The following is a 21,520-nucleotide window of genomic DNA, read 5'->3' on the forward strand; positions in this document are numbered from 1 at the left end:
TGATAACAATAAACATCCCCTGTCGTGTTTCACAAGTATCCTTTGTGACTCGCAGGCGCTTGAAGACGTTAACCTGAAAGACCGGCCGACGCTCAAGGCAGTGCTCACATATATGGACAAGACCTTTACAGTGATCTTTTTCTTCGAAATGATGCTCAAGTGGCTTGCCTTTGGATTCAAGAAATATTTCACAAATGCCTGGTGCTGGCTCGACTTTGTCATCGTACTCGTAAGTGACCTGACACCAACAATTCTCGCTTAATTATCAATTTTCAAAGTAGCCACGTGAGCAAATAGCGTGTCTCAAACAGTGACGGTACGCATAAAAAACAGCGTTTGCAAGTTCACGCTCTCAAATTCACGTGTGTATCACAAACTAATGTTAATAGGTTAGGTTTCCAAAAATTTCGACCTCAGTGCAAATGCACTTTTGTCTGTGTCACAATTCAATCCAGTCTTAGAGTCTTGCTTACGCCAGATTATCTTGTAGAGCTAGTGTCATAGTTACAAACAGATTTGCGAACACAATGGGTCGGTATAACGAACCCGTCAACAAAATAAACGTGTTAGCAATTCCCTATAGTTCATGTTCATAACACTATATGTTTTATCACTGAGAATTAATGAACATGAACAGTGAACCCTCGTGATGACTAAGCCATTAGCACTTGAAACAAAGTTATAAACTGTATTTAGTCAAAACTCTAGATGTTCTAAAACAATATAGGTACTCTAAAAAGCTTCCATTACTATTTAGACTGTGCCTTCGTAACATACTTCAGCTTTTCCGATTGGCGCAAATAAAACTAATCGAGTGGCGTCTATTCTACTGGTACAATCAGCGACACATGGTGGATTTCAGGCTTAGCCCGATAACGTAAGCTGAGATCAGAACGACACTTCATAATTAATGATTTGTTCTAAAATTATTGAAACTAGAAAATCATAGCAACAATTTTAATAAAAACTTACGTCATTACGAGTCGGTATAATATTACGTTAAGGAGATGCCAATAAGCAGATTTACATTTTTAGGCGTGTAATAGCAATCTAAATATCGAGAATATTATATAGTTGTTTATTATTTCTACCAGCACAAAGTCTGTAGTGAACAAGCCTGACCAATGCGTGAAACTTAGTATTTCTACGTAACACTTAGTCATATAGAAATTATATTGCCTGTTTAGCCTCAGTGTCTGTCGTATTATGAGTGCCAAAATCATTACCATCAGAAGAATAACTTTCTATCAGTCCTTACTTTAAACTTGCACCAATGGAGCGAATAAAATAGGTGGCATTGAAGAACTAAACGGCTTCAATGGCGCTTGTGCAGCGTACTATAGTTTTAGAAGTTCACTCGGAGAAAATTGATTGATTGGTTGATTGAAAAACTTTATTTAAAAAGCATGAAAACTAAGGAAGAGGAACCACTCTCATGATGATATAAATTGTTCGTATAACTTTTTAATACATGAACAAAAATTTTAATACACAATACCTAAATGACCAAATCGTCGTAAAACAATGTACAGATGTGTTTGTTAATCTCAACTAGGATATTTAAAGGTAGTGTAGCACTAGATGTAGCAACTAAACACGACGACTAAGCGTTTAATAAGCTGCATAACGAGGCAGCAGGCAATGCACAAAATGTAAAAAGTTTAGCTGTCGACGTTGCTACCATCTCGTTAGAGAAGCCGCGGATAACTGCTGAGAAATCTTATAGAGCAAGGAGTGACTTTCTACGCAATGCTGCATCCTCAATTTCCGTGTCGTTTTCGTTGAAGTAACAGGTGAAAAAAAAAGTGGTGATAGTGCTTAAAAGAGAAGTCAAATTAAACGCAAGTTCACTGCAATGGTATTAATTTGCAAATATTTAGAAACTTTTAGAATATTTAGAATATTGAGAAACTTTTATTATTATTTTGAACATCGTGCAATAATGCCCGTGAATTTTCGGCTTTGCCAGGTACAACATTGACAAATGATAGCTTTTTGAGAACAGTTTTGTGAATTCTATAGACTGTTTTATACTGTTATGGCACAAGCACTGCAACGAGTGTGAGCAGTGCGTCATATCGGCGTGCACGAGAGTGGTTCCTCAATTCCGCAGCTAACGTAAAGTGTGTGCATGCATTAGATAAAACTACTGCGTGTTTACGGAAGAGATTGTGCATGGTTGACTTCTGTTGATCAGAGAGCTACAACGAGGATACCTGCTGATGCGAGGGTAACATCGTCTTCAAAAGTAACTAATCCCGCAAACATCCATTGTACAGAAATATAGGCTCTTCAAGAAATATTGAGACTTTCAATTTCCAATTACCGATCCGACTGTAATCATAGTTAAATCTAAATGGGCTCTCTTGGTTGTTCTCTCTTCACGCATGTTGTGAAAGTGTACACAAAGAAAATGAGAATGAATACGAACGTATCAATGAAATTTCAAAAACAAGTAAAATTCGGCGCTTAACAGTATCAAACATATCGAAGCTGTAGTACATAAAGATAAAAATTTAGCCAGGTTAGAAAACGATAGTCGCTCTGCTGGTAATGCGTTTGCATACGTATTCAGCGCGTTTAATTAGTTAACGATTTTTAAGCGTTTTACCACAGCTACTGTAGCGTCAATTCGTTAAGTTGTCATATCACTGCCAGCTCTGCAATGTGGTAGAGTTTTATGACTGAGTCATAAACCAGTGAGCCAGTCACATGGGCACGGTTTGGTGCTCATCGACGTAATAACATTCGAGAAGGGGGCTGTAGGGACCCCTTTGGCAGTCGCTATCCATCTTGACAAGCGAGATTACCGCCAAACGCTCAGCCGCTCACAAGGCTTACGCCGCTGTCGTAAATCGTTCGTATTTCGTTCCCATTCACTTTGTGTTCTGTGCAGTGTCTCTGTGTCGTTTTCGCTTTCTCTCTCTCTCCCTCGAGGCCTCGTCGCTAGGCCTTTCTTCTTCCTAGTCCTTTCCACCCAACAACCACACCGACCTGCCTCCGTCCCAGGTGTCCTTCTTTAACATGGCCGTAGCCATGATGGGCTACGGACGAATCCCCGCCTTTAAAACCATGCGAACCCTCCGAGCGCTCAGACCTTTGAGGGCGATGTCCCGCCTGGAGGGAATGCGCGTAAGTAGACCACCGCTCAGCTTAGGACGCACCTCCACATGCACACACCTCACTCATCTCCCAAGGCCTGCCACATGGCAGGCATTGTGAAGCACACATCGAAACAAACTGTGTGCACGTGCACCTGCCCGATGAGCTTGTCAGCAACACATGGGGTGCCTTCGAATGCAATACCCAGGTTGCGATGCGTTCGATTCATGACTAATTAAGTCTAGAATGACTAATTAAGTCTAGAATGACTAATTAAGCCTAAAAGAAGAAAAAAACTGAATTCGAAGCACTTGTCACCGAAAACCAATGTTAACCAAACTAGAGGTAGAATACTATCAAATCGGACACCTAATGAAGTTTTCTTTGTGATGAAAATGATCACTTCAGCAACACACAGGTTTCACCAAGTTCATGGTATATTTTATATTTAACATCCGCCATATTACAATATTATTTTCAGCTGTACCACGTCATCCGTGGAAACTGTCATCTAAGCCTTGCGCTGTCATCGTTCGAAAGTGACGCACGCACATGCCGCAAGCACTTCGGGCAGAGCACGTCGCAGCGAATCATTTCACTCACACTGAAAAAAAAGTATTGTCTAGCTTGCAGTGAGCACTCATTAGCGGCGTTCACGAGCGCGTGCGTCTGTGTCGTGTCTGCTGTCCGTCTGTGGTGCTGTCCTAGTCTCGTGTCAGGCATGCGCCACGAATGGCTTCTGCAGTCGCAACTGTTCCCGCCAGCCTCCCTCTCGGTCAACGACACGGGGCTTGCCTCACGGCTGATGAAAGACGCGCTCTGGCTGAGGATATAGTTTCGTACTGATCCGCGTGAAAATTGTAGCGACCACCGGCGTTGAGTGGTGCACCGTATTTTTCGCAAACATTACAAACGGGAAGTATAATAAGCAGCATAAGTGAGCCAAGGTGTAGCTTTAGAACCTGAAATACAGATTATCACTGAAATTATGTAAGCGAATTGGAATACACATGCAGTTGATCACGACACTCTCATATTTATCACACGACAAACTATTATGTTTTTCCAAGCCAACTAATAAAAATAATGAAACACCCATGGAATACACTCATCGCATATGCATATAGGAAGTTTCTAATAGAAAGAGCCATGAAATAGAAAAACGAACAAAGCTCTTTTACGTATAAAGTAAACAAGTATTAGGTGAATGGTAGTGGTTTGATCTCTGAGCTCTGATCTGATCTCTGAGCTTCTGATATTCGACAATGAATCAAATACATTAAAGCAGCCTGATTATGAGAACAGCATCCTACTCTCAAGGCTGACAACGCGATATAATGTTGAAAACAGTGAAGATCCTGGAGCGAAGTTCGCAATTATCGACATCCTATTCAATGATGGACCCACCTTCACGCTCAAATGAACGAGAGAGGTTGGCGAGAACTTGCGGCGACGCATATGTCTTGTGTCTATGTTGTCCGTGGTTCTTGCTGTACGTGGACTCTGTACAAGAAACGAGGGACACTTGGACCAACCAACACTACTGTGCAAAACAGCTCAGACGTTACGCGCGTGAAGAGAACATTCCAGAGACGGATATACATCCTTCGTTTCACTCGGGTCGAACAGCCACAAATCTTGGGTGAAAGGTAATAATCACAATGTGAGCACCTTCTGGTATTGACCACCTAAATCTACCGAAAACGTCATTCCCTCTTGTGACGTACGCCACAGCCAACTCCAGAGTCACAGCAACACTGAGTAGTACATTAAACTGGCATTCGATACTATGGCATACCTACGGTACAAGTCCCATTCTCCGTACAAAAACAGTCACTTACAAAGATGTCCGAAAAGAAACGCTAGCGAAGAGCTCACAGTGTCCTTCGGTCCGTTGTCATAGCCATCCCAGAGTGATATCCCGATCCGCCCGTCCGTCCTCCTCCCGTCCTCCCCACTTCCAAATGTCCCCCAGGTAAGTGACCCCCCTCCGCACCACAAGCGCCGAGCAGCGGGTGGGGGCTGCGCACAATCACGCGCGCGCCCCCTGTGCCACACGGGGCAACCAACAGCTTCCGCGGACTGTTCCTTTCGCCAGGTGTCAGTGGTCAATCTAATCGCGTCAGCGCTGGGGGCGGGCCGTATCCAAGCCTTCAAGACGATGCGGACGCTCAGAGCCCTGCGACCACTCCGGGCTCTGTCCCGGTTCCAGGGCATGAGGGTGAGTAGAAGGCACCGTGTGAGCTTGATGTGCTCGGAGTTTTGTTGTCGTCACCGTGTTTGGTTTTGTGCGTGTGGTGTGTCTGTGTGTAGGCCTGTGTGCACCTGCATTTACAATATAGGCGTTGCCGCCGTGCTCGTACTGGCCATAATGCTGAAGCACTACGCCAAGAGCTTCGCTTCGTCGCTTCGCCCAGGCCCGGAAGGTGTCATCTGTTATGAAAAGTTGGTCGCTGCAGTTCTAAACATTAAGCCAAAAAATTGAAATCTAGATTCGTCATACTGGTTATCACTGAACTGATTTTTACCAAGTGTCCCAGTCTGGTCACACACTTGGCTGTCCCTATTCTCATTTAAACATTTTAACGCTTCTGTAGGGTAGCCAACCGAGCCAAGCTTGGTTAACCTCCCTGCCTTTCCTCACTATTTATCTCTCTCTCTCTCTCTCTCTCTCTCTCTCTCTCTCTCTCTCTCTCTCTTAACGCTTCGACATGCATTAACATTTGGAAATGGGCCACCTTGTACAGCCCTGTATGTCGATGGTCGTAAGAGCACGTTACGCTGGAATTGGACGACTTTAACTATTGCTGGTTTGCGGCCCCTCCTTGCTGTTTAGTTCAGCATTCATATTGCTCAAGGGAACCTGTCAGTTTAACATAACTGCATGTCGATGGTGATGAGAACGCATCAAGAACAAAGTGAAGGAACTAGCACGCGAGAGGTATCAATGGGCCAGAGCGGATATCTTGGCACCACCTACAGACAGTGTAAAGCAAAAAGTACGACGAAGCGACGACCTGGACATTACTGTATATCTCCTCGTGCATATTTACTGATTCATGACGCAAGGACAAGAACATCTTGCTCTTAGCATAGGGACTCGTTCCATGCAAAGAGTGAGAGCCTACGAAATTCAAAAGGCTCTTCAGATGACAACCAGCAATGCAGATACGCTCATTCAGAGTTCCGTTGTCAAAAACTTGCAAACGAGAAGCTCTTCCACGATACAATATTTCTTGCAGCATAAAAATAAAATTAAATCGCACAAAAAACTGTCACGCAGCAATGCTCTCTTTTCAATCGCATGTTTTCCACGTCTTTGTGGGGATTCTTTTGCGACTTTACGATGCTCTTAACGTACTACTTCGATTGAAATCTGGTGGTGTCATAAGCGTAGCGGCTGTTTATAAGTGTAGGTGCGCTAAGTGCAGCAGCCACTTCGTAATTTCTTGTGACTTCTTTTCGAAGCATGCATGTCTAAATTATTGCTTATCCAAACCCTTAACCTAATTGTGTTATCTTTGAATTGCGTTTACTATTCTGGTTTGTGCAACTACGCGGTAACCTGGGTGGTTAAGCCATTTCAACAACTCCTATCGAGCACTGTTCCGTGTTCCACAAATCTTACAGGCAACTTACATCACGCTGCTAATAGTGCTGCGGTTACTTTTCAACTCGATTCTTGTCCTAAATAAAACAGCCTATGCGTAATTCATAAAAAACGTCTAATGTCACTGGTACGCAGCTTCTTGAAATAATAATAACATGCTGATGAACTCAATCACGCCATATTTCAATTGCTACAAAATTAAACACATATCGAGAGCAAGCTTTGTCATTATAAAAAAAATGCTTCTTGATAGATATAAAGTTAGTTACTCCCGGTAGCCTAATTACAAACGAATTCCAATGATAGAGTAATCAAGAAAATATACTTTGTGCTCATTTATTTACCTCTGAAAAAAAGGGCTTTGCAAGTTGCTTCAGCGCTCTTGTTGTGATTGGCACATGCCTATATGCTGCTCGGTGGTTTCTTTTTTCACGCGCTTTTCAGCTTCTGGCTGTTTTTTATGATGAGCTATGTGTTGTGGATAGCGACGACGGTAATGTTTGTTTTGTATTTTTTGTGAACTGCCAAAACGCTTTGGCTAAGCGTGGCTGCAACAATGGAAGCTCATAAAGTGCGTGGCTAAATCGATACATACCATAGACCTTCTTCGTCTACGTATTTCTTCTGTCTTCCTTCGAATCGCGTTGCCTCGTGTACTAAATGTTCATACACCACCAAACACCAATTTTTTTATGCCCGGTGCAACGTAGAGTGCACGCTATAGAGAACACACACGCAAATATCACAGTAGATTGTGTTTGTATTTGACGCACATTTAGTGCCCGTTTGCAATGCATTCGCACCTTAGTGCGTAAATTGGTCGCCGACACTTCCTCTTTGCGAAAAGCAAATATCTTTTAGGGTAGGCTTACAAAAAGCTGCTGAGAATGCATCAAGTCATATGTGCGCATCGACTGCCTTGTCAGTGTTTAATACAACGGCTGCGAGCAGTTGCATCAAGCGAGCGTGCTTCAAATGTGTACACGTGCCTGTAAAGCATGATCAGACACACTCACGATGTGTGCGTTTGCAACTCGTAAAATATGCGTAGCCAGTGTTCATATCGCTAGAACACACTTAGCAAGTGAACCCCGAAGTCAACTCTTCAGGAGCAAATCCATGCACTCCGCAACCAATAAAAAAACAAAAAACACGCCGTGCCTCTTAAACGAGCCTTTAACGCAATCAGAAATCGGTGGTTTCCAGTAGAGTTGACTATAGCGGTGTCGCGTGGGGTTCACTTAGCGCACAGATTAGGCGTTCACGCCTCAAAACCCCGGAATGCTCTGTTCGTTTTTTTTTTTTTTTTACCATACTTGACCCGTGCATGTGCCTGAGCCTGCATGCACTGACAATCCACACGTAAGTTCCATCAACCGTGATAGATGTTTTTTACGCACCAGGTGAGTATTTGTCGTTCGTAATACTATCTTGCCGGTGAAACCCTGTGGTGTGCAATTCGTGTTCCAAGTGTGTCCCCTTCTCCTAAGGTGAGCGACCCAACGATGTTTGTTCGTCGAGTTTCGATGTCGCACGTTTGTCTGCGTGTTTCACGTCAAACAATAACACCGCTTTCAAACAAGTCGGCAACCTGGTGAACGGAGTAACTCAATGCAAAGCGTTGCCGAATAGCAAATTCTGAAATTCGTACTTGCTGCGCTTGTGCATATTTGCTCCGTTCACGCCACTGGTTGGTTACTCGTGAAAAAAAAACAATAATACATTTCACTTTACATCACTCAAAACACCATCACTTTCTCCTCATTAACATATCTTGCATCTCTCTTTTTTTGTTATTGTCTCTGACTTTTTCTTCTTTGTTTTTTCTGCTCTTCGATCTTTTGTGAAATATGCTTATGAGCCCGTCTGGGCATGTTGATCGGTACAAGTAGTGGAGTAGAGTTTTTTTATCACAATGCTGCACATTCCTTGTTCATTCAGAAAAACTTTGCTGCATGGACGTTTTCAATTAAACTGAATCATTCACTTCTTTTTCTACGTTTTTTTCTTCGTTCATTGCCTCAAAAATTACTCCTCGGATATGTTTATGCAATCTAGAAGCTTAATTTGTTTCTATGATGTTTGTTTTCTGTATATTTCCTATCTCTTGTGTGCAAATGAAAGCATGTTTATTTGAAGCACTCTTCTTTGACAGCGAGTGCGTTCAGCGCCTGTTAACAACATGAATTAATAGGATATGTTGCCCCGCCGCGGTGGTCTAGTGGCTAAGGTACTCGGCTGCTGACCCGCAGGTCGCGGGTTCGATTCCCGGCTGCGGCGGCTGCATTTCCGATGGAGGTGGAAATGTTGTAGGCCCGTGTACTCAGATTTGGGTGCACGTTAAAGAACCCCAGGTGGTCAAAATTTCCGGAGCCCTCCACTACGGCGTCTCTCATAATCAAATGGTGGTTTTGGGACGTTAAACCCCACAAATCAATCAATTAGGATATGTTACCAGCATCTTCTTGATTGCAATGTATACCCACATACAGCACCACCTCTTTGTGCTGGCATGTCAGATCAGAAGTAATCGCCCTTCGTCTACTTTATTATATCTACGCGGCTGGCAATTTCTTCGCGTATTTTCCGCCAGTGCTTGCATTCTTTGTGATATAGTTTTCTTGCGCACCTGGTTCTTCTTTTAGTTTTACTCGAAGTGCGTCTTAATGCGATGTTTTATAGTTTGTAAATACGACTTTCAGTGTACAATAGTTACAGTTAATGAGGTATAGTTATCTATTGATGGCACGCACTGACATCACTAAAGCCACCACGTTAGAGCACCAACATAGGGGGGAATGCGAACTTTGTGACGTCGCGCTGTAAGCAGATCGCACGCTGGTTCCCTCGTTATTCATGCACCGAGGCCAAATAACACTGCAGCGACTTCGTTATCACACTGAAGTAGGTTGATATCCGCGCGATTATACTGCCTTGACGTCATCTAATGATACAATTTAGCAGCCATATTGTGCGTTCGTAACATCACGTGCATGCTATCAGTATTGATAATCTAGTTGAGCTGGTAAGGCAGACGAAACTTCACAGGAATTCAGTTGAAAACAAAACAATATCATGAGTGCTGGAAGTTTCTTAAGACGTGTGGCAGCTTGGGCTAGTTGGTATGGCATGACGATAGTTATAGCGCGAGAACAAAACGCCGTCTTTCGTGTCCTTCTTGTCTCTGTGTCGGCGTTTTGTTCTCGCGCTATAACTATCGTCATTTCTTAAGACATTTAGTTTTTACGTGCCGCCATTGTTAGCATAATAAGTTTGCAGCCTACTGCACGCTAATGCAGAGTCACGGTTACTTCTCTTAATGTAAGAAGAAGAACGCAGTTTATGAGAATATTCCGCAATTCAAGGATACTTGGAGACACAGAAAGACAGAAAGATTAACAAGGCGTACGTCTCGTTTACTACCCTGTAGTGGCAGAAGGAATAAATGGTTGGTTCGGAACCACAAAGAACGTACATCATGCGGCAATGCTTACGAGTAAGTGCCCAGCTAGTCATGTTAGAGTTTGATACAAGCAACACGAAATCCATTTCTCGACACTAGACGAAACGACGGCATTGTTCCATTCAACGTTCCCTACGCTTCCAGGAATTCCTTTCTGTGGATAAAGAATTCCGGAGATGAGTGATTCGCGCACAGTTCCTTTCTTCCTTCACGCTTACATGTTGGCAGCCACGCTTGTCATTAGCATAACTTCTGAGCCACCTCCTCTCAACAGTGTACAAAATCAGCAAAGTTTTTTTTTTTGTCGACAATAACATTATCCTCCCTTTCCACGCTGTACCCAAATAACAGTCAAATCCAACACCTTCGAGCTTATTTTTTATTTTAATTTATTTTTTGTGCACCAGTAACTTTTTGTAGACTCATTGTATACTTCCGGACACATGGCCAGTCCAATGGAGTTTTGCCGTAAAATTTCGTATGAAAATAGAGACCACCTCGTTCCACTGCAATAAAACGGTCCAAATCAATCGCGGTAGCTAGGTAATATTGAGTAGTAACGAAGCAATTAATTGTGCTCGTGAGCACCAATCATGTCACAATAGTAGAAGGCTTCCTACACTATTAGCCCTGATAAGCATAACCAGTTCTGCCTTCTTTAAGGTCAAGACCACATGAAACTAACGTGATGAAAAGCAACGCGGTGCTCATAGCGGGAATGCGTTTTCGAGTTGAAAAGTGCAACAGCCTTTTCAACACTGCAAAAAAAGAAATGTTCAATCGAGTGTGCTTGCCCACGAGAATTAATTGATTCAAGCTAAGCAATACAGCCTTCACTGAAATAACCTGTATTATCCCAAATGTTTTTAACGATAACTTTAGAATAACGGCAGTACAGTGGTTTGAAACACTTCAATTTTGGCTGGTTTCGAATTCAAGACAATATATCACAGGCTTATCAAAAACGTGGGTGTCGAAGACCTTGATATAGAAAAGGAACCTTCCCTACCTGAAAAATCATTAGCAGAAAGTACATTAGCAGAAAGTGAAGCTATAATTTAAAAAATGGCGTTCAGTAATATGACACACCAAGAGGACGTTTCAAAAGCTTAGCGCTGTGATAACGAAACAATCCTGAGGAGCTGTGTGCTCCATACCGGCAACTAAAGACGAAGCGTCCCCGTGGCAATGTGTGCTTCAACGTGGTTTTATATGTAGCAGTAGTTCACGTTGGTTACCACTGGCAAACTATGCTTTCTCTGGTTTATTGGTTAAAAAGCAGCAGGACGCGTGACCGTTCACGTGACGTGGTATAGTTTTCGCAATAGTAACTCACAGCTAAGAAAGTAAGCGACGAGAAGGTGGAGTACGAGATCTGTTTTTTGTTGTTGTTGTTGTTGTTGTTTTCTGTCACTTTTATTGCAACAGCTCCGTGATTGTAACTCACCTGATCATGAGGTGTTTGTTCCCTGCCCCTTTCGTCTCTGCCGTGGTCTGTAGGTTGTTGTCAACGCCCTGGTGCAAGCCATCCCAGCCATCTTCAACGTGCTGCTGGTGTGTCTCATCTTTTGGCTCATCTTCTCCATCATGGGCGTCCAGATGCTTGCGGGAAAGTTCTACCGCTGCGTCGATGGAAACGGCACACGCTTGAACAGCACACACGTCCCAAACAGAAAGGCGTGTGAAGCCAACAACTTCACTTGGGACAACCCCATGATCAACTTCGACAACGTCCTCAACGCATATTTGGCCCTTTTCCAAGTGGTCAGTTGCGTTTTTTTTCCTCAGTTCGGCAAATGCGTGCCCGTTTAACGCAAGCCATTCAATGAGTCGTGCATCCGCCATGGTGTTGATACCACACGCATCCAGCGGAACTGAACTGTTCAACTCGTCACGCGCTGACCATTGACAATCGCAGTAGTTTGATCCCAAACAGCTACCTCTTCTGAATCCTTTGGTGTTCTGATAAGTTATCTGCTCAGAAGCGTAGCCGGAAATTTCTGCAGAGGGGGAGAGAGGGGCACATTGACCATATTTCTTCTCAGTTTACGTGAACGTATCTATTAATTCTACTTGTTTTGCGTAGCTCATTCTGTGGCAGAGAGAAAGCTATTCTTGACAGCATTTGGACCGAAACTTCATGCAGCTTTCGGTTAATGACAAAATTATTTAGCACCACGTACCTTCTTCTCACCGGTTTCTCCCAAACGAAGGGGTGACACTTAATTTACACCAGTGTAGCGCTTCAAGCGAGCACGTTGAAAAAGCTATCGCGGCGTAATTAATTTCTAAAGGGTTCCAAACCCCTGCGCGCTTTTCGTGAACAGCTCGTGGTAGATTATCTTTACTGCTGACCTTAATTAAGCGTTCGCATGGATATCACGCGAATTTTGCCATAGTTAAAGTAACAGTGATTGTTTGTATCATTGTTTTCTGAAGCACCTCTACGAGAAGCTGTGGTATTTGGGCTATCGTAAAGGTTCCAAAATTGTGTGATGTTTTAACACGATATCGTTAGAGAACTCGTGTCGCAGAAAACCCGCCACCGACGTCGGCCCCATTGGTTGTGAGCGGAAAATTGTCTGTGCGTCTGTGACCGAAAAATCAAGTCACCGAGATAGCCGCGAGAGGCCGCTACTTGTCCACGCGTGCGCGCGCGATCACGCTGGAAAAGCCGCGCGTTAGAAGAAAAAAAAAGTGCTCAAGGTCACAAGGCCCGGTAGTCTCGTTGCCCTGCCAGCCTTCCCTGCTTAGCTTACAGCGCTTTTGTCGGGACGAGAGAAGAGATAATGTAATTGCAGCATGCGACAAACCTTTGTAACTCCACTCGCACTGTACGAATTCTTAAAATTTTTGCGGTGTTGAATTCGTGAGGCAATAAGCTCTTCTAGTGAATTCATCCTATAGTTACTAGAAAAAGTGTTTGAGGGCCCCTCTAACGCATTTTGTTTGACAGGTGTCACGATAGAAACGAGCCCATTCGGCGATAATAGCGCGCGCTAGCCCAATCTACTGGGTGTGTGTTTGTGTGCGTGTGTGTGTATGTAACAAAACTTATTAATAAGTATGCACTTAGCGGTTGAAGGGTGCACTAAGCGCCGGATTTCGCTATCGCGTTCAACTCTTAAAAGCCAAGCTCAAGGGTCCCCCAATTTTTTATTCGCACGGAAAATAACACACCGTTTTGGGGTGGTATTGATTTCTTAGCGACATTTCCTTGATAAACACGCGGAACTGATTGGCAAGATTGGTGAAGAGACCTTGGCTAAGTTCAATCATTCGCCCAATCATTACCCAAGGAGTATATTCCGTCTAACTTTTCGCTCATATTCATAAAAATACAAAGAAAAATTTACTATTCAGTTAACTGCGCTGCGCCATAATTGGTTATTTTAATCTCTCAATTTAATTTCGTCTTAGAAAAGCGGTCGCCACTTTGTTTTCTTCACTTTTCATGTTTAGGCTGCTGAGTTTCCACCCAGTAAGCAACCTTAAGCGAAGAACTGCAGAATAAATTTGTAATAAAATAATGAGGATCACTAGAAATAATTGAAATATAAAACAGACATAAATTAAGGGGAAGTCATGATTGTCACTGCCAAGTGACGTATGCTTAGAGAATAATGAGGCGGCCTCAAAACACATTACGACGATTGTATTTATAAATATACTGAAATTTCAGCACTCTTGATACTGCAAATAAAAGATATAGTGCATGCGCTACGCTATATTGAAATAATCTTCCTTTTCTTAAAGTCAGCCCATTCTTGAAACAATTAAAGGCTGCTCTAATACACACATCTTTATGAACAAAAAAGAAGCTTGTCATGCAAAAATTAATTTTCGCTCAATTTTCTCGCGCAAATTAGAAATGTTTCTAGATAAGATGTCAACCAATCGGAGTAACACACATCAATGTTTAGATCATCGTTTGTATACGCAGAGCCATTTCTTTTACTGATATCACAACTTTCATATGTGCAGCTGTCATGTCTTACTTCAAGCACTTATCTTTACATAGGCAACATTCAAAGGCTGGACGGACATTATGGACAATGCGATCGACTCCAGGGGCGGAGTAAGTCAATCATTTTGTTAGCAGGGTCCAGGTTTTTTGTTTCCACTTAGTTTAATGATAACAGACTACACTTCTGAACAGCACTTTAACTTAATGACAAGTGTATAATGTTGCCCAGAGAGGAATCTATTAATGTTACTCTGACGGATCAAATAAATTACAGCTATCGCCAACTCAAGTCGCTCCGAGAATATTGAGTACCAGCTGTGTTTTGCATTGACCAATGGATGTTGATCGATTCTCGTAGTTCCTACCTACACTTGTGTTTTATACATACTCGGTGGTGCGTGCACATAATGCGTTTATGAAACGATGGCTAGTATTAGAGGTACCATTGCATTGTACATCGTTCGGAAAGAGGGTTTGCAAGGTGCTTTGTTTTCATACCCGGTTATGACAGCGTATTACGACAATTTCCGAGTACTCCGATCAGGACTTTATTTATTGTCCCTGGAGAAGTATATTTAATTCCGCTAACTAAAGGCGAAGACGCGAATACTGACAAACAATAACTAATGCTTCGGAAGAAATTTATCATGTGCATGGCACTACGCAAGGTCGACAAATTACGCTATGTCTTATGACGCAGGAAAGCACAGTAAAACAGTATATAAAATGTCACGTTGTGTCTCTTGACATGGTAAATATTTGATTGAGAATTAATCGCTCATTAATTGACACGCGCAAAGAACACAATAACATACCAGCCGCGCATTCGTTTCAGATGTGCGTCTTCCATAGAGGCATTAGCGAAGCTTGTTATAGTAGTCACGTAAGAAACTAATTCAAAAACAATATTTTCATGCCCTTATAATCTCATTACCATTGGCTCTGCTTTTTTTTGAAGTATAGCTTTTACGACGTAAATTAAACGTGGGCTAACTAGTACGTAGCGGCTTGCTACGTGCTAGTTCACGCTCTGACAGACCAAAATAATGTTTTTTTTTTTCATTATATACCAAGTCTGGTTACATCATATCTAATTGCCACGCATACTTTTCTTGCATTCCACAGAAAGAGGACCAACCGGAATACGAGGCTAACATCTACATGTACCTATACTTCGTGTTCTTCATTATCTTCGGCTCCTTCTTCACCTTGAATCTATTCATCGGTGTTATTATCGACAATTTCAATGAACAAAAGAAGAAGGTGGGTACGAACTTAATATGGTCGACTTGCCAGTTTTGTCTCTTTAATACGCATTCGTACTACAGTTTTGCATTTATTTTTTTCTACCCTTGTAGTTACAGCCTATATCGGTGTTAGCGCGTGCAGTCATCTTTCTCTTAAACTATTCGTGTTTTTTTAACCACATGTGGCACTCGAACCATTTTATTGACCTGAATTACTGCAAAAGACGGTCATCACTGGCGCTGGAAATCAAAATGCATGACTGAGTAACAAGCTTTCGGCTGTCAGAACTTTACTTGATTACTGAAGCTGAGGTTTCGACGTGACATATGGAGCCCCAGTAATTTCTTGAGACACGTTCGCTTGAAAGGTGTTTTGAAGGTAGCACCTTTTTCGAGTTGAGCACTGTCAAACTTGCGGTAAAAATGCTTTTTTTTTTTTTTACAGCGAAAGCTGTTATGAGATCACAAGGGTCGTGTTGGGTGCTGTAATTGTCTGCCACCGCCAGTGTCCGTAACCACTATAACACGAAATGAGAAAGAAAACCTAGCAAATAAAATTACCAAGCGCACGGCGAGATTCAAACCAGTGTCCCCAGTATGTCAGTCTACCATTCTACCACAGAGCGACGCTGGGGCTTGAAACTTCGTTTCGAACTTACCTTAAGCAGGCTCTACGTCGGGACAGGAATCCCGAACTATGAATAATAAAGCGTTTTACAACAGTGGGTCGTCCAATGGTCCGACACATTACAAAAGCTTGTTCTTGATCACCTATTAACTGTGGCGCATACCCACGTCAGGCATAGTCATCGTCGTTAGCCACTGCATAAAAATTTGCACGATATTTCTTGCGAGTATGTAGCGGATACCACGCTTCTCAGAAGAACGACGAAGGATGGCATAGGGAATGCTCCCCTACAACACAAAAATTACGATTTATGGCGTAGTGGGTAACCCTGCAAGTGTGCGTGTATTAGTTGCCCAGATAGTGTGAGGGCTCTGAAAGGCGCCTCTTTTTGCTTTCGCTGTGACTGTGCCGCACATTCCGCGCAGGCCCGGAGTTTTTTTTTTTTATATATACAACTAACGTTCATGCCTTTAGCTTTATTGTGTGTGCTATTTCTGTTGTCGTTATGATGCACGTCATGTAAAAACAGGATGTGAACATCGCATTCACGACTATGCACTACAATAATCCCAACTCGCGAAACGTTTCTTCTTTACCCTGTGTTTCAGGCTGGAGGATCATTAGAAATGTTCATGACGGAAGACCAAAAGAAATACTATAACGCCATGAAGAAAATGGGATCCAAAAAGCCAGCCAAGGCAATTCCAAGACCCCGGGTAAATTCACGCTGCCACTTTTTTTCATTTTGTTGCCCAAATTTTGAAATTATGGGGTGAGATATAATCACTTTTATTCATTTACATCAGAGTTGTTGTGGTTGACATTGGCCGTGTGCTGTAGATAGCAAACTATCTTCATCATAAACTGCCGCGTGCTCAGTCACCGCCCAAGCACCGCCAAAGCTGAATCCCAACGGTCCGTCTGCCTCCTTCAATTATTGGTTGCGTCTGGGCAGAAATCCTAATCGGTGTTTCTCGCCCGTGCGTTTCTTCGTTAAATTTTAGTGAACCAGTGGGGGTTGAGTAGTGAGATTGGTTTAGTTTTAGCGGCACAAACGTTCTATACGAGTTTTACGGCAGAGCTGTTGTGGTTGAGGTTGGCAGTGTGTCATAGATAAACAATAATTATCGTCCAAGCCAAGCCAGGACCAGGTATACTTGCCCATCAGCTCTGCCTTGACCCATCCTTGCACGGCCTAATACAAGCTGTGCAGATACATTCCCGTCAACGCTTTTATTTTGTTTGTCTGCGTGGTTTGTATAGGGCAATATGCTCGTTTACTGGTTATATATATACTCGCACGTTTTTGCATGAGTGATAAGTTAACTACAATTTTAGAGTTCCATCCTTATCTGGTATGTATGACAGGTATAAACGTGAAGGACATATTGACTGATATGTGGGGTTTAACGTCCCAAAACCACCATATGATTTTGAGAGACGCCGTAGTGGAGGGCTCCGAAAATTTCGACCAACTGGGGTTTTTTAACGTGCCCCCAAATCTGAGCACACGGGTCTACAACATTTCCTCCTCCAACGGAAATGCAGCCGCCGCAACCGGGATTTGATCCCGCGACCTGCGGGTCAGCAGCCGAGTATCTTAGCCACTAGACCAGCGTGGCGGGGCAACGTGAAGGACATAAAACGCACCAAAAGAATGAGAAATAATATAACTGTCAGGAAGACTTGCATGCTCACATGAAAGCAAACAAATTGCAATGCAGAATAAGTACCAGGTCGTCTTTTTCAAGAACGATTAAACAACGTAAACCCCGCTTTGTATTATACCATTCTTTTCTTCGTTACCTGTACGTGTGTGGTGCCTCTGACTTGGAGCTTCAACTTTACCCTTTAATTCTATATACTTGAGCAATCGGGTATGAAATGCACAAAATTGCTTAAGCCATCTATTAGCCGTCTACAAAAGAGGGTAGTTAGGGTCATAATAAACTCATACAGGATAAATGATGCAAAACAACTTTTTTCACATGTGCGTACACTAACACGTGTCTGTGCCCACGTCTTGAGTGTTGTTAATATAGTGCACAGAATTTTAAAACATGATGACTCAATCCTATTGGCACCTTTACATTACCTGGGTGCTGTATAAGAGCTGCAGCAAACAATTGCTTCAATTTACCGCTTGCCAGAAAAGCCTACTGCTGAAGGCCCGTAGAATTTCACGCCACTCTTATTTGATATGCCATACCAACTGGTGTGAAAGAGGCGAACGATTTTTCTGTGGACATGAAGCGCTTTATGTATAGTATTTAAATGTTAAGCCAAGTGGCTATTTTTCCTGCTGTTATTTCCTGTCTAATTGAATGACGCATTCTTGTTTTAATGTTTGCATCTAATTTGATTTCCCTTGCCGCTGTTGTAACCGCTTGCGCAGTTATGTAGGCATGTCACACAATCAGTCCCGCTAGTAGCCAGCTAGGCTATGGGACCAAGTAAGTGTTTGTAAACTTTCATGTTATGTGCATTTCGAAGTTCTAATAAAAAACAGCGTGAAACTTACTATATCGCTCTGCTGCATGTGCAGACAAGATTTAAGCGCCTCTGAGCATAAAACATCAGTTCGTCCAGGTCTCTGAGCTACACCCAAATACAAAAAAAAACCTACGGTTCACTTGTTCTAAGCCAGGTTCCTTGGCGAATTGTCTCTATCACCGCTTTCTGCTGTCTGATGTATGCCCTCAAAAGCTATATAGTACAGAAAGGCGAGTCACATCGGATCAGTTTTCTGTACATAATTAATTAGCATAGAGCCTACGACAACTCCAATTATTATTATTTTTTCTTATTACAGTTCAAACTTCAAGCAATGGTCTTCGACCTGACTACAAACAAAATGTTTGACATGGCGATCATGATATTTATTGTCCTCAACATGACAGTTATGGCACTCGACCACTATAAGCAGTCCAGGCTGTTCGAGTCCATCCTAGAACGGCTCAACATCTTCTTCATCGCTGTCTTCACAGCCGAATGCCTGCTCAAAATATTCGCCCTGCGCTGGCACTACTTTCGAGAGCCATGGAACATGTTCGACTTCGTAGTTGTGATATTATCTATTCTAGGTAAGAGACCATAGCATTGCAGCTTCTATAATAAAACAAGTTGTTCTTTGTATAAAGTGGATCTGTGTGTAAAAGTGTGATTACAGTGTACAGTGCTATATATGCTTAATCTTCGATGGCCGTTTTGACCATGATTGTCATCTAACTGGTCTTTCACGGATGATGCCCAGCACTCCAGGCTGGTGAAAGTAACTGTCTCTATGAAAATATCTCGTGTACCCAAGGTGAATAAAGCAGCACAAAGAACTAGCTTATTTTTATGGTAGCCAGATATCATTAGCCCAATGCCACGTACCGTTACTGTCTTGCTAAAGTAAGGATGACAGCTGTGTGATTTACGCCTGGAATACTTCAAAAAAAAAACTTATAAGCACGCGTCACATTATTTCAGAAACAAAAAAGCAATAGTTTCATTGACATCCAATCCTAAAGAATAGACCTGTTCTTAGGGACGATAAGGAACTGTTTTTCAGCTTCCCACAGATAGTACAGCAGCTTGAGCACATGAGAATAAAGCGTAAACCACAGCCCAATTCACCACTCTTCGGCAGTGTTTGGTATTGATGTCTTGCTCAGCTATATACCTACTCAGAGCCATAACTACGAGCAATTCTCGCGCAGGTACGGTGCTAAAGGACCTGATCGCGGCCTACTTCGTGTCGCCCACGCTTCTCCGTGTGGTGCGTGTCGTGAAAGTGGGCCGCGTGCTTCGGCTGGTGAAGGGCGCGCGGGGCATCCGGACCCTGCTGTTCGCCCTGGCCATGTCATTGCCGGCACTGTTCAACATCTGCCTGCTCCTGTTCCTTGTGATGTTCATCTACGCAATCTTCGGCATGTCTTTCTTCATGCACGTCAAGCACCGCTACGGCGTCGACGAGAACTTCAACTTCGAGACGTTCGGCCAGTCGATGATCCTGCTATTTCAAATGTGCACGTCCGCCGGCTGGGACGGTGTGTTGGCCGCTATCATGGACGAGCACGACTGCAACCGGCCCACCGACGAATCCGAGGGCAACTGCGGCAAGCGGGGCATCGCGGTCGCCTACCTCGTCTCGTACCTCATCATCAGCTTCCTCGTCATCATAAACATGTATATCGCCGTCATCCTCGAGAACTACAGCCAGGCCACCGAGGACGTGCAGGAGGGCCTGACCGACGACGACTACGACATGTACTACGAGATCTGGCAGCAGTTCGACCCGAAGGGCACCCAGTACGTGGCCTATTCCAACCTGACCAACTTCGTGAACGCGCTGGAGGAGCCTCTGCAGATCCCAAAGCCCAACAAGTACAAGCTGATCGCCCTGGACATACCCATCTGCAAGGACGACATGGTGTACTGCGTCGACATCTTGGACGCCCTGACGCGGGACTTCTTCGCCCGCAAGGGGCACGCCATCGAGGAGCCGCCCGAGATTACCGAGACCGTGATACACATAGACCGGCCGGGCTACGAGCCGGTCAGTTCGACGCTATGGCGCCAGCGCGAGGAGTACTGCGCCCGCGTCATCCAGCGGGCCTGGCGCCGATACAAGGGCGGCGGTGGTGTCGGCGGGGACGACGCCGCCTCCGACGGAGGGGACCCTCCGACGGCGGCCACCGCCCAGCAGCAGACGGCCATCGTAGTGGACAGCGACGGCCACGTGACACGCAACGGACACCGTGTGGTGCTGCACTCGCGTTCGCCCAGCGTCGCCAGCCGCTCGACGGATGTGTGACAAGAGTAGAAGCCTGCCCGTCTGCATTCCGCGGGCGAGCAGGAGTCCCTCAACCCGCCGCTCTTATCTCTCTAGCGTTGTTTAACTCAAGGGACTCAAGTTTACAATTAACTCCAATTGCTACGTACCCTCGACGCAGAAGCACCCCTTTCGCTCCCTTTCTCTCTTCCTTCGGCGCACTTTACTGCAACAGGTCGCGTTGTGAGTGAGTGTGTCTTTCTCTCCACTGCATCCGGCCAACGTCGAAGAGAAAAAGCACCGTAGCTTTGGAACTGCCACTTCTGCAATGCAGGAAAAAAAATGCTTGCTGCGATTTTGAATTTTAAGACGATGATGAAGAAGAGGAATATATATATAAATATATAAATATAAATAATATATATTATACATATATGTGTGGTGTAAAGAAAGAAACGCTAGTTGCACCTGGAGGTGACCGGTGACCCTCTCTATAGCGAGCAAAAAAAACGCTGCACTCGCCAACAATGTATGCACACAAGGACCACGACGTGGGGCTGCTCTTGCAGCCAGCCCGCGCCGGGACTCGGCCTCTCGCCGAGAGGACTGCTGCTGCTGACGCCGCTGCCGCCGCCGCCGCCGCCACCGCCGCGATTTTTCTCTCTTCCAAGAAAACAATGAAAGATTGAAACGCCGCTGCACGACGTTGCACACCTGATGATGATGCGGCCTCCTTACCGCCGC

At 43.9% G+C, this 21,520-nt stretch overlaps 1 protein-coding gene across 1 annotated transcript in view; it reads left to right on the plus strand.

The window, feature by feature from the left end:
- para (sodium voltage-gated channel paralytic) overlaps nt 1-21,068 on the plus strand; it is a 225,265-nt gene extending 204,197 nt beyond the window's left edge. The window contains exons 23-30 of the mRNA XM_075891653.1: nt 56-229; nt 5,201-5,323; nt 11,676-11,939; nt 14,197-14,253; nt 15,268-15,405; nt 16,626-16,733; nt 18,830-19,100; nt 19,722-21,068. Of these exons, the coding sequence (XP_075747768.1) occupies nt 56-229; nt 5,201-5,323; nt 11,676-11,939; nt 14,197-14,253; nt 15,268-15,405; nt 16,626-16,733; nt 18,830-19,100; nt 19,722-20,818 (2,232 nt within the window). The 3' untranslated portion in view covers nt 20,819-21,068. The remainder of the gene's footprint in view (nt 1-55; nt 230-5,200; nt 5,324-11,675; nt 11,940-14,196; nt 14,254-15,267; nt 15,406-16,625; nt 16,734-18,829; nt 19,101-19,721) is intronic.
- The last annotated feature ends 452 nt before the right edge of the window (nt 21,069-21,520 follow it).

Source organism: Rhipicephalus microplus, chromosome 1 (genome assembly GCF_043290135.1).
Source record: "Rhipicephalus microplus isolate Deutch F79 chromosome 1, USDA_Rmic, whole genome shotgun sequence".
Taxonomy (NCBI): domain Eukaryota; kingdom Metazoa; phylum Arthropoda; class Arachnida; order Ixodida; family Ixodidae; genus Rhipicephalus; species Rhipicephalus microplus.